This window comes from Lutjanus erythropterus, chromosome 5 (genome assembly GCF_056507025.1).
Source record: "Lutjanus erythropterus isolate fLutEry1 chromosome 5, fLutEry1.hap2, whole genome shotgun sequence".
Taxonomy (NCBI): Eukaryota; Metazoa; Chordata; class Actinopteri; order Lutjaniformes; family Lutjanidae; genus Lutjanus; species Lutjanus erythropterus.
The window spans coordinates 22876608-22888304 of NC_139321.1; the positions used below are offsets into that span (position 1 = coordinate 22876608).

Genomic DNA, 11697 nt, shown 5'->3' on the forward strand with positions numbered 1-11697 from the left:
CTCCCATCACATGTTGTAGCATACAACCCTGAGTCACAGCACAAAGCCTGCAGCAGTGCCAGGGCAGTCACGCACGCAAACACACTCAATGAGCAGAGGAATGAGAGCAAAACACTGAGCATCCTCAGTTGCACATCACAGCACCAAAATGGCTTTCATTCATGTTTTTGTGTGTGAGGAGTGTAAACAGACACTCCGATTTTCAAATTCTGAAAATTTTGTCATGATAACCAATGTTCTGTTAACTCATGAAAAGTGTGTCTGATGTACATGTGTTTTAAACAAGGGTTCTACTTTTTTGGCTGACATACAAAAAAACATTTTATTTACGTGAGTGGCAAAAGTATTTTGATTAGATTTTATTTTTTGCCATCCAGTGGAGTACATTACTAATTAGGGTAGACTGGGCATAGTTGCAACAGGGGACAGTTGCAGTAAGCCTTACCTGGGGATTTCACCAAACGCGGCTTTGTGACGTTGCAGGTGCGCCGCGTTTTTGTTCCATCCTCCACATGGCTGCAGCGCCCACCAGCAGAATTTCAGAAGCATTTTGCCCGTCTGATTACTTGCTCTGATTTTGTTGATTAAGTCGTCTTTCCTTGCTCTTTGTGCTTCTACCATGGATAAGCAGCAACGTAGTTAAATAGTTTATTTTCTGTCTGTCTTTATCATCGTGAGTCTGCACGGGATCTTTAATTTTGAAAATTAAATGGATTCTCCCTGCCTTTTCCATGTCTGACTTCCTGCCCTTTCGATCTGATCTCTGCTAATTGACGCGGCATCCATCAAAAATAGACTAGCATCTGAATCACTTCTGGTGGAATCACAAGCACTGTCTAGAATGGCCATGAATCGCTCCGACTGCTGCGGCGTGGCCGTAAGGCGTTGCAGCCATGCCTGGTGGAAATGGCATGTTACTCCTCCAGTCAGACTCATGCTTAGTCAGACCCACCAGGAACACAGAAGACACATTCAGTAGCTGCTGCTGTATTCATTAAACAAAGCTGTCCCGACCTCTTTCATGAATTAATCAAAACTTAGTTTGAATCCTTGTTTTGTTGACTTCTAAGTGGTATGATTAGCATGTGTGGAGGTCAATGTGTTTAGCTAGCACATGATGTTCTGTCACGGCTGTTTAGCTTCTGGACCGTTGCAAAAAAGACCACATCACAGTATTTTTCACCATCTGCACTCTGACTCAAGGAATGTCTATGTTCTATGCATAAACAAAACTCAGTAAGTTTTATTTAATGCTATAATATTATGGGTGTCACAATGCTCCATGATTATTTAAGGCCATGATCTTTGATTTTCTGTCTGCAGAAAGCTATTCCATTGTTTGATAATCAAGTTCTCGTCTGCAAAAATCCACCATGCAGCCCCCTTCAGGGAGGCCGGCCTTATAGGTAAACTGACTCGTACGATGTGACGCAGACTAGGGGTTTGTTGTAGGAAGTGAGTCTCTCCAGGTGCCAGCCAGTTGTTGCATTCAAAGAGAAGCTCAAGCTAGTTAAACCTACTACAAGGAGTTTTTAACTGGTTATGGAACAGTTTCAATTTAATGATGCCTCCATTTTTCCTACACAGACAAACAAGAAGATCAGCAAAAACATGAGCTATTTCTAGTTGTTCTTAATGCCTCTCACCTCGTCGTTATACAAAAAATATACTGGAAGAATTGCCAATCCTGCCTTTGATTTTGATTTGTTTTCTAAATGAAAATTCAAAGCTCATTTCAATTGATTTTTTATTTAGAATTAAAATTGGTTATAAAATTTTCATGAAATAATGCATATTCTCAGAATATTACACTTACTATTAAATTGAGACTGCTACATAATTATCTGTGTATAAAATGAAAAAAACTCCCTGTAGTAGCTTAAATTTGTGAAATTTAATGTATTTTAATATTTTGCCATCATCCACTGATCACGTTGTCCCCAGGGTTTGGATCAATTTCAACATCTGCCTTCTTCCTTTCAAATATATGTCTTATGAAATCAAATTTGAATGGTACGAATGGTTATTTAGCAGACAGATGTATGTTTAATATATAAAGATTTGGTTGATCTAGTCTGAATAGCCTCTGAGTAACTGACAGACATGCAAATGCAAGTGTCGCAGCAATCCCCAGTCCCCCCTACAAAAAAATTGCCATGTATTTTGTATTCAGTAACTGATTACATTTCAAAGTAATCTGGCCCTCCCAAAAAATACTGAATGAATTAAGTGAAGTGATGTCCCTGTGCATAGTGAAGGCTGTGGTGTCACACGTGTCTAAATGGAAGCGCAATCAGCTTTCATATTAAATCATGTCATGCATTAAACGAAGGCCCCAGAACAGCAAAACGCATTGTTCCGGTCTAGTTGTGTTGCTCTTGTCATGCCTGGCACGGCACGGCTGAGCGCAGGGAAGAAAAAGCTGCTGCTGCTGCTGGCCAAAGGATATGAGCAAAGAAACAGAGGAGAGGCGACTGTCCCACATCGCCTACGCCCATTCACAATGTGCGTGTTTTACTACCCAGACTCCTGGCTGGATCCCCCTGCCTCATCCGTCAGGATTTAGCCCGTTCATCTCCAAGCTGTGATTTCACTGCGCATGCATGCATCTCCACTATCACTGCATAATAACACATGTGTTTGCAAAGACACAGAATTTATGCAATTAAATGGTGCAAAAATGAACAGGATTTCCTGTAATTCTGCACAGTAGCAAATTTATGTGACCTAATAACTTTAATTTAGGTTGTGAGAGTAATCTAACCACGTATCGATCGTGTTTATCGCCCCATAAATGCTTTATAAATACCTTTAAAATAATCAATATTCATCATCTCACTGACCAAACACTAACTTTGATCGGTGGTCGCGGCCATGCCCATCAAACCGGGAGGCTTAACAAAGAAAAAAAAAGGTCAGTCTTTTGTTGCTTCCTTTATAATTTTAATCGGATTTAAATCTCCACACCGCCTCGCTCAAACCAGGACACGAGTATCGCCTGCAGGCGTTGTGAAAACGACCGTGGGTTCATTTATTCGTGTCGATGTGATAAATATCACCCAAACGGCTCAGGAATGGATGCAAGGTGCAGCCGGAGAGCAGCCGGGCGCTCTTTCATCAGCAGACAATAACACCGGGAAATACCGAGAAGAAAACTCACCTCGTGGTCTGCGGAGGAGACAGACAGACAGACGGACCGGGAGTCTGGGAGGAGGGTCAACCCCGAAAAAGATCACTGATGCGCTGAAAATGAAGCAATGTTTGTTTCTTAAGAGATGTCCGTTGCGTCCTCCCCGGCTGGTGATGGTGATGTGAGTGTTGGGGGTTTGGCTATGTGCTGGATGCTGTCATCGTACTGGGACTGCTGCTCTCTGCCTAATCCTCGGCCCTGAGCTCAGAAATAACCAACCCACCCCCTCCCTCTGTTCGTCTCTTTCCTCCCTGCCTCCTCCGCTGTCTGCCCAGAGGACCCCCCCCCCACCCCACCCTACCCCACCCCCACCTCAAGGTCAGTCAGTTACATCCAATAATAATAATAATAATAATAATAATAATAATAATAACAATAATAATAATAATAATAATAATGATGTTACATTATTATTGATAATAATAATAAAAATAATAATAATAATAATGTCATATTATTGTTATTATTATTATTATTATTATTATTATTATTATTATTATTATTATTATTATACCAAACACTGGCATATTTAATTATGTAATTGTATGTGTCCAACTTGAAAAAGGCTGTTTTGACTGTGAATTAAAATTAATATACTTTTTATCTTTATTTATAAAGACTATTATTTTATCCCTGATGAAGTCTGATGTGTTGAGTCAGTTTTAGGGACTGTAATTAATGAATATTTTCATTTCATTCAACTTGTTTGGTTTATGAAATGTTAGAAAAAGGTGAAAAGTTGGTGAAAAGTGCTGTTTCCCAAAGCCCAAGGTGATGCCCTCAAATGTCTTGTTTTGCCTACAACCCAGACATATTAATTTTCCTGTCATAAGGGACTAATGAAGCAAGAAAACATTCACATTTGAGAAGGTGAATTCAGAGTATATTGACTTTTTTCTTTAAAAAAAAAAAGTCTTCTTTTTCTCAAAACGATTAATCAATTTTCTGATTTTTGGCAGTCAGTGTAGTAGTTGACGACTAATGGATTAATTGACTAATCATAGCAGCTTTAGTCCACTTACACTTGTTTATTACCTTTATCCAATGGCCACCATAATTCCAAACACAAATAGCCCGTAAGCAGCATTATTGGCAGAGTGGGAGATCTCATATTCATTTTGTGCCAGCTAGTTGGTATATAACTAAAAGGTGATTTGTTTGGTGTAATCACAAAAGTTAACACAAGCAGAACATTTAGACAGAAAGACTAACTCGAACTCAAATACAAATTCTATAACTAAAAAGAATAAATAATAATGTATTTATGTATTCAAGTCATTCTGAATGTTAAAAAGCTGGGGGGGGGGGGGGGGGGGAATTACATTTGTGTAAATAAATCAAAATAATCAAAATATTATTACTTCGTCTTCTTCTTCTTCTTCTTCTTCTTCTTATTATTATTATTATTATTATTATTATTATTATTATTATTATTATTATTACTATTATCATCACCACCATCAACAATAATAATCATCATCATTATCATCATAATCATAATAAGAGACATTAGTTTTGTAATTAATTACTCATTTATTCAGTTTTTTCAGAATGTATATATATTACTATGCAAACCTCTTTTTCTACATAGATGAATATAGTGAATTTTCAATTAATTAACGTCCTTTAAATAACCTACTTGACGTGCTGTATTATAATTGACTGTTAAGTTTAGGGTGCCCCGTTTAATTTTTGCCTTCTGGAGATTTCGTACCGTCTGTCCCTCCGTGTTTGCCGTCGTTCGTCGTCACTTCCGTGTTACGCACTTCCGGATAGATTATTTCATCCATGCTCCCGAAACGGTGAATTCTTGACACGAAAGGCAGACTGAGGAAGAACCCCCAGTAAAACCACCGCAAAAATGTTCAAACTGGAAGGACTGGGACCCAAAATGGACCCGGAGGAGATGAAGAGAAAAATGCGACAAGACGTCATCTCATCTTTACGAAACTTTCTTATTTACGTCGCCCTTCTCAGAGCCAGTGAGTACAGGAGGCAGATGACATTGACATTCAGCTAAATAACTAATAGTACAGACATTTTTAGTAGCCTTTATTTATTGGGTTTTCTTATCCCTAATAAGAACAATAATATAATAATATACAAACATATAAGTAACAGGAAAATTAAGAAACAAAGAAAAATACAGCTCAGACCAATAAACATGTATAGTATATGAGAATCCAGGAAATAGTCTGTGTTGCAGATTCACATGTTACAGGAATCTTTGTAATAATCTATTATAATCGAATAATTTATTCAGCCAAAGTAAGAATAAGCTTTTCCTGGCTAACTAGTTGTATTTTCACAGTAGAGACATAAAATCACAGTTATAGGATCCATTTCTAAACATTTGTGAAATATTTTGACCATTTTACTTAGTATTTCAGATCAAAGCTTCTGCATTTTCCAGCATGACCCTAGGCAATTGGTTAATGCACGAGTTTCGGTTTTATGTTAGAGACAGGAAAGTGAGGGGTTGAAAGAATGTCTGAAACTAGGAGATATATGTGAACAACTGACATTTTCAACAGTGTCATCACTATTTAGGATATAGTTTGGTCACCTCATGCATTTTCACAAACAAAGGAAGTGCATCCATGTCAAATGTAGGTTTTTTTGTTGTTAAATGTGAGGCTGCACAACATTGCAATTATTTGGACAGATTGCGATTTGACTCACAGTTAGTGGGAATGATCATTTTTGCATCACAGTTTTTTAATTTGCACTGAATAAAATTTAATGAAATTATGTGACATTTGTTGTGATCTATATCAAACAAACATGTCTGGAGAGCAAGATCTGCATGCAAAGGCATCCTTGCAGCACTACAACAACTCATCATTATGCTGTTTTGTCACACATTTTTTCTTTATCAAAACATTGCAGCTTCTGTGATTTGGATATTGCACTTGGCTATATTATGATTTCAATAAAATTTCAATTAATTGCCCAACCCTGATTAAATGGTATACAATATCTCATTTATTGTGATATAAACATCACAGCATCTTGTCATAATCCCAGAGAAGATTAAGAAATATCATAAAACTGTCTCTACCCACTCTAATTGCACACACTCAAAGCCCCAGTGGGGTGCAGCTGAACTGAGCTGTGACAGATTCTCTTCTCGTTGTCTCAGTAGAAACTAATTATCTGTGTTTTCTCTGTTTACAGCTCCATATGTGTTAAAGAAGCTGGACAGCATATGAACACAGCAGCTGGTCTCTACCTCCACCATCCACTGATAGTTTACTGCATCAGAGACACTATGGACCATCATCAGCAGGCAGCGGGGGACATTACAGCAAATCCTCCTGTTGAAGACGACTGGTGTCTGTCCATCACTGCACCCGAGGAAACACCTTGTTCTCATCTTTAGTCTTTGGTCCTTGTTTATTTTTAGTCTGCCTTTCTTCTTAAACATATTGTGAGCATTGTTGAATGCACAGTTTGATGGTGTGTATGCCTCCTGCCATGTTCACACAAGAAAGGGAAACAGTGTTTATGTTGTTGGTTACATGCTCAGTCCTGCACACATGGAATGGAAACTGTTAGACATTTTGGAATTGTGTGCACCAAAAATGTAGTCGCCAAGGCAAACATTTTTGAACATTTTCGAACATTTTCATCAATGTTTTATGTAAACACGAAATCATTGAAAATAAAAATAGAGGACAAGAAAGGAATGTGTCTCACTCTCTACACTTGAATTTAAAAACAGCAAAACATCTTAAATTATTCATCTTAATATCAACACTACAACCATCTGTTTCAAGTTTAAGACAGCTTATAAATGCATTTTTATTTTTACCTGAGTTTTGATGCTTATTTATAGTGTAGGCCACAGTGTTCAACAATGCAGTAAGGTTTTTTTTATGTCTTTAATGTCAGTTTCTCAAAGTCTGAGATTGTGGACTTCTCTTCATACCAAGTTTGGAAAAACGCTTTGTGTCCCTTTGTTTACTTGCTTAGATTCACTCAATTCCTGCATGTCTGGTTATAAGTAAATACAGTAAACCAAAAAAATGCTTTGTTCAAAGGCATTTGTTAGATTCTGACTCTGGGAAAGTGGGAAAGATGGTTAAAAAAAACAACTATCTCCAACAAAGTCATACATTTAGGCTATTGTATTGCATTGTGATCTCTTAACTAATCCAATATTTTTTCTCTACCATTCACTGATCCTCATCTGAAAGTGTTTGGAGCCACTTTGAAAACCTCTGAGACAATTTTAAGTCTAACTTGATCTGCTACAAGTGCCTCACTGGAGCCAGAAAGTCCGAGACCACTGCAAATGAAAAAAATATTATTTCTTGTTTTATACAACATTCACATATATTTTTTTTAAAAAAAATGGTTGAATGATAAAATACATTAAATTATATTTTAGTTTTAGTGTGCAGTAACCATTGCAAGGTGACATTTTATTTAGTTGGATTTCTCAAAACTCCACACAAATGCAACCTGATCCAAGTGGTTCACATTTAACAAATTGTAAATGAATACAAAAGACTCACAAATATTTTTGAGATGGACGTGAAGCTTTTTGAAAGCAAAAAGGATTGTGAAATATTTGTTCAAGTTGTGATGCGTGCATTTGAAAAAAGTCATTATAGTTAAGTGAATCTAAATTTAAAAACTAAAACTAGGTGAGAAAAATATTTTAGATAACTTAAATTAAAAAAACAAAATAAAAAAAAAAACTAGACTTCAGAGAAAAAATCAAAACTAACTGAAACAATATTGTGGACTTGGGGAAAAAAAAACGTCTTTAATCTTAAGTCTGTCTTTGCCTTCTCAAAGTGTTGTGTTTGTATTAAAATTCCTTTTCTGAATTTCTTAAATCTTGACCCTGACAAATACCCCCATATTAATAAAAAAAAAAAAAAAAAATAAAATTAATACTGAAATTAATAAAAACTAAACATTTTTAAATAATAAAAACTAAACTGAACGAGCAAACCCACCATGGAAACAAACTGAAACTAAATTGATTTGAAAACAAAAATTACAAACGAAATAAAAATAAAACTAAAGTCTGTTTGAAACACGTATTTGCAAGTACCCGAAAGTACGCACAAATCACTGCATAACTTTGTAAATCCTTCATTTATAGATCATGTAAAACACGTTTGTGTCTGTCCGTACACTTCCGCCACACCACCAGCAGGGGGCGGTGTTGTTTTACTCTGAGGGTCAATCAATGAAGAGACTACAGAGTGATGGAGGCGTCGGCAGTGGATGCTACAGCGGGCTGGTTGTGTGAGCGCTCTGAATCAGTAACATAAATAACGATAATCAGGAGAAAAACTTAAGTATATTACATTTGAGTTGGAAGAAGAATCGCTGTGCGGATATCGAGGCTGCTCGTGGAGACAAAGCTGGAGACCGCGCCGCATCCTTCCGTGTTATTGTTGGAGCAGCAGGCCCGCCCAGACTCCAGAGCATCAGTAGGAAACCCGGCTGCAGCAGACAATACACTGCCTACTGCTCGGCGGGCACACAGGAGGTAGGCTGTGAAATGTCAGAGTCCAGTCAGTCTGACGTGGGTTTCAGCAGATAAGATGTGGAGAAAGAGGAGATGCTGTTCCTGAGCAGCTGTAGTGACCTTCATTGTGTTGATTTATTACCAGCAGCACCACCCATGCTAGAAAAGAATATCTACAGTATTAAATAACAACAAACCGCAGCCTGTTATGGACTTTCCAGGTCATTTCCAGCACATTTTCAAGCAGCTCAACCACCAGCGCCTCCATGCTCAGCTGTGTGATTGTGTGGTGGTGGTTGGAGGTCAGAGCTTCCAGGCTCACCGCTCCATCCTAGCAGCATGCAGCTCCCACTTCAGGGCTCTCCTGAGCTCCAATGACAGCAGCGGTGATGAGGTCGGAGGACCGGGATCCGACACAGGTGAAGGTGGAGGGCCCAGTGTGATGGAGCTAGATCCAGAGGTGGTGACCCCAGAGGCCTTCTCCACCTTGCTAGATATGATCTACACATCCACCCTCTCTCTAGGGGCCTCCAATGTGATGGATGTGCTGTTGGCGGCGTCACACCTGCACCTCAACACGGTGGTCAAAGCCTGCAAGCTCCACCTGTCCCGGAAGAACTTCCCCGCTTCGCCGCCTAAAGGCTGGAGGTCAGTGCAACAGCAGGCAGAGAGGTCGGTGGACGAGGACATTGATGAGGAGGATGTAGTGGTGGAGGTTAGTCAGTCTGGTGGGGTTGCAAGCAGTGGCAAGCAGAGTGCTGCAGCCATTCCAAGGCACAAGAGAAAGTCCCATGAGGACCGGCTTGGTGGCAGAAAGAGGTCCTGCAGGCCGCCTGAGGGAAACTATAAGGAGTGTTCACCTACAGTTACTAGAAGCACCGTCAGTGCAGAGGACGGTGGAGAGGAACTGCTGTCCCCGGACTCCCTGAAGACAGCTGATGGACTCTGGGAGGGCAGAGGGGACGGAGAGGAGGAGGTGGAGGAGAAATATGAAGCAACCAAGGTAGAATCAGAGGAGATCCAGCTGCCGAGCCAGTCGGACAGCAGCGGCACGGGAGGTGTAGGCGTGTGGGAGAAGGGCGGAGACACAGATGGTGACACTGTGGTCAAAGTAAAGGTGGGGGACGAAGGAGAGGACGATGGAACGGAGCCTAAGATAGAGGTAAAAAAGGAAAATCTGAGCTCATACTCCCCCGTTTTGGAAACCTTTCACAACAATTCTCCTCTGTCTCCACCACAAGACTGCATGGACACACAACTGAATGAGGACAAAATGTCCACAGGGTGTCCAACAGAGGGTGATGTGAGCTCTTTACAATCTCAGCTCTGCACAGATCTTCAAACCGATGCACAGAGAGAACATTTGGGCGAGGAGTCTGTGGATGGCGAAGGCTTGGACAGCCTGTCTGAGCTCGCCTTCTCCTGCTTTCTCAATCCCAGCAGTGAGAGTGTGATGGGAGCTCTGGAAGAAGATGACAGCCTCGCCAGCCTCACTGCTGCCGCTACTGCTGCTGCTGCCGCCGCTAGTGACGCTCCCGCAGCTGCTGGAGACAGACTGTGCCAAAACTCAGAAGCTCAGTCCTCCGATTCCTCCTCCCCCTCGCTTGTCTTTCCAGTAACATCCGTCCCTTTGCAGCCGCTCCCTGGTTTCAGCGACACACTGATCCTCCAGCCCACCCAGAACTCTCTAACTGGCTTCCTGAGCGGAATCAGACCAAGTCTCGGTCTTGAAACCTCCCTTGTCCAACCTCCATCCAGGGCTGGGAAAAGCTCAGGGGCGACAACCTTTCGTCGCATCGCCCCTAAAGTGCCGCCTGGATCAGAAGTGAGCACAGGTTCTTCTACATCAGTGGGGGATGCTGCTGCTGATCGACCACCTCTGACCAGAGCTTCTGAGGACGTCCTGTCTAAGTGCAAGAAGGCAGCTGCTGAGGACCACGTGCTGCTGGTGGAAGGGGAGAAGAAATACGCCTGCAAAATCTGCTGCAAGACCTTCATGAACCTGACGGACTGCAAGAAGCACATCCGCGTCCACACGGGAGAGAAGCCCTACCCCTGTCCGAAGTGTGGCAAACGCTTCAGCCAGTCCTCCCACCTGTACAAGCACTCGAAAAACACCTGCCTGAACTGGAAAGATGATCAGTCATTCCCAGATTCCCTGCTTTCATCTGCACTCAACTAACATATTGTGGTTGGTTCGGCTTCCGACACAATTCGGAGTTTCTGCAGCTTTCAATAAGTTTAATTTAAGACCTGTTTTATGTCCATACTGACAAAAAAGTACATGCACAATTTGCATTAATGTTGAAATGTACAGGGGTCAGTGTTGGGTTTGTTTTGTAGTTGTTACAGCAAGATCAATAACAATTGTCCCTAAAACAGACTAAGGTTAATGCGACTTTATAAAAGTAATGTTAACTTAATAATTGAAGCAAAGCAAAGGCCTGTTTAAGACATTTTAAGGACTAAAATTCAGATGATTACATTTTAGACTATTTAAGGATTTTTAAGGACCTGCAGAAACCCTGCAAAATGCACTCTGTAAACTGACTATTTATTACACCATACCCCCAATTATATTAAAGCAAAGTCAATTAACTTAAGTTTTTAAACGTTTTTTATGTTCTCAACCATGCTGTGATTTTGTTTTATTATTCCACGAAATGAAACGATGAAATGCAGCCAAACTGATGTGAATGCACTGAAAATATTCTTAAAGAATAACTTGTTTTTTTTGACTGCCGCAAATAAATTATGCACTTGGTCATTTGTGTTTATCTTAAATCTATTTTGAGTGTTAAGAATTCCTAAAGCAAAAAACATTCAAATGACATTTCAAGTATGCCATCAGTTTTTATTCTTCGGAAAAAAATGCATTTTCAAATGAAACTGGAGTGTTACATTGATTTGGAGACATAGTAGACATGGAGTGTTAACATCAGAATAAAGTGCAAACCAAGAAGTGTAACGGTAGTCTTAATGGCAAGCATTACGTTTAAAATGAGAGATGAACAAC

The 11697-nt window shown here is 40.1% G+C and overlaps 3 protein-coding genes across 4 annotated transcripts in view; 2 read left to right on the top strand and 1 right to left on the bottom strand.

Annotated features, from left to right (window-relative positions):
* The window catches only part of frmpd1b (FERM and PDZ domain containing 1b), a 39123-nt gene extending 35725 nt beyond the window's left edge, over positions 1-3398 (bottom strand). For both annotated transcript variants that reach the window (XM_084719247.1, XM_084719246.1), the window contains exon 1: positions 3161-3398. The gene's annotated coding sequence lies outside the window, so the exon portion shown is untranslated. The remainder of the gene's footprint in view (positions 1-3160) is intronic.
* A 1543-nt stretch (positions 3399-4941) lies between these two features.
* On the top strand, positions 4942-6875 carry tomm5 (translocase of outer mitochondrial membrane 5 homolog (yeast)). Its single transcript, XM_084718405.1, has 2 exons — positions 4942-5172; positions 6368-6875. Exons 1-2 carry the CDS (start codon positions 5052-5054, stop codon positions 6400-6402), a joined length of 156 nt encoding a protein of 51 aa, XP_084574531.1. The 5' UTR covers positions 4942-5051; the 3' UTR covers positions 6403-6875.
* Positions 6876-7887: 1012 nt separating this feature from the next.
* Positions 7888-11123, top strand: LOC146326882 (zinc finger and BTB domain-containing protein 5-like). The gene has a single exon (XM_084719248.1). It carries the CDS (start codon positions 8890-8892, stop codon positions 10861-10863), a length of 1974 nt encoding a protein of 657 aa, XP_084575374.1. The 5' UTR covers positions 7888-8889; the 3' UTR covers positions 10864-11123.
* Positions 11124-11697: the final 574 nt, after the last annotated feature.

Coding starts and splice junctions, on each gene's coding strand:
- LOC146326882 (XM_084719248.1), top strand. CDS start 8,890: ATGGACTTTCCAGGTCATTTCCAGCACATTTTCAAGCAGCTCAACCAC.
- tomm5 (XM_084718405.1), top strand. CDS start 5,052: ATGTTCAAACTGGAAGGACTGGGACCCAAAATGGACCCGGAGGAGATG. Junction 5,173..6,367: donor CGTCGCCCTTCTCAGAGCCA/GTGAGTACAGGA, acceptor CTCTGTTTACAG/CTCCATATGTGTTAAAGAAG.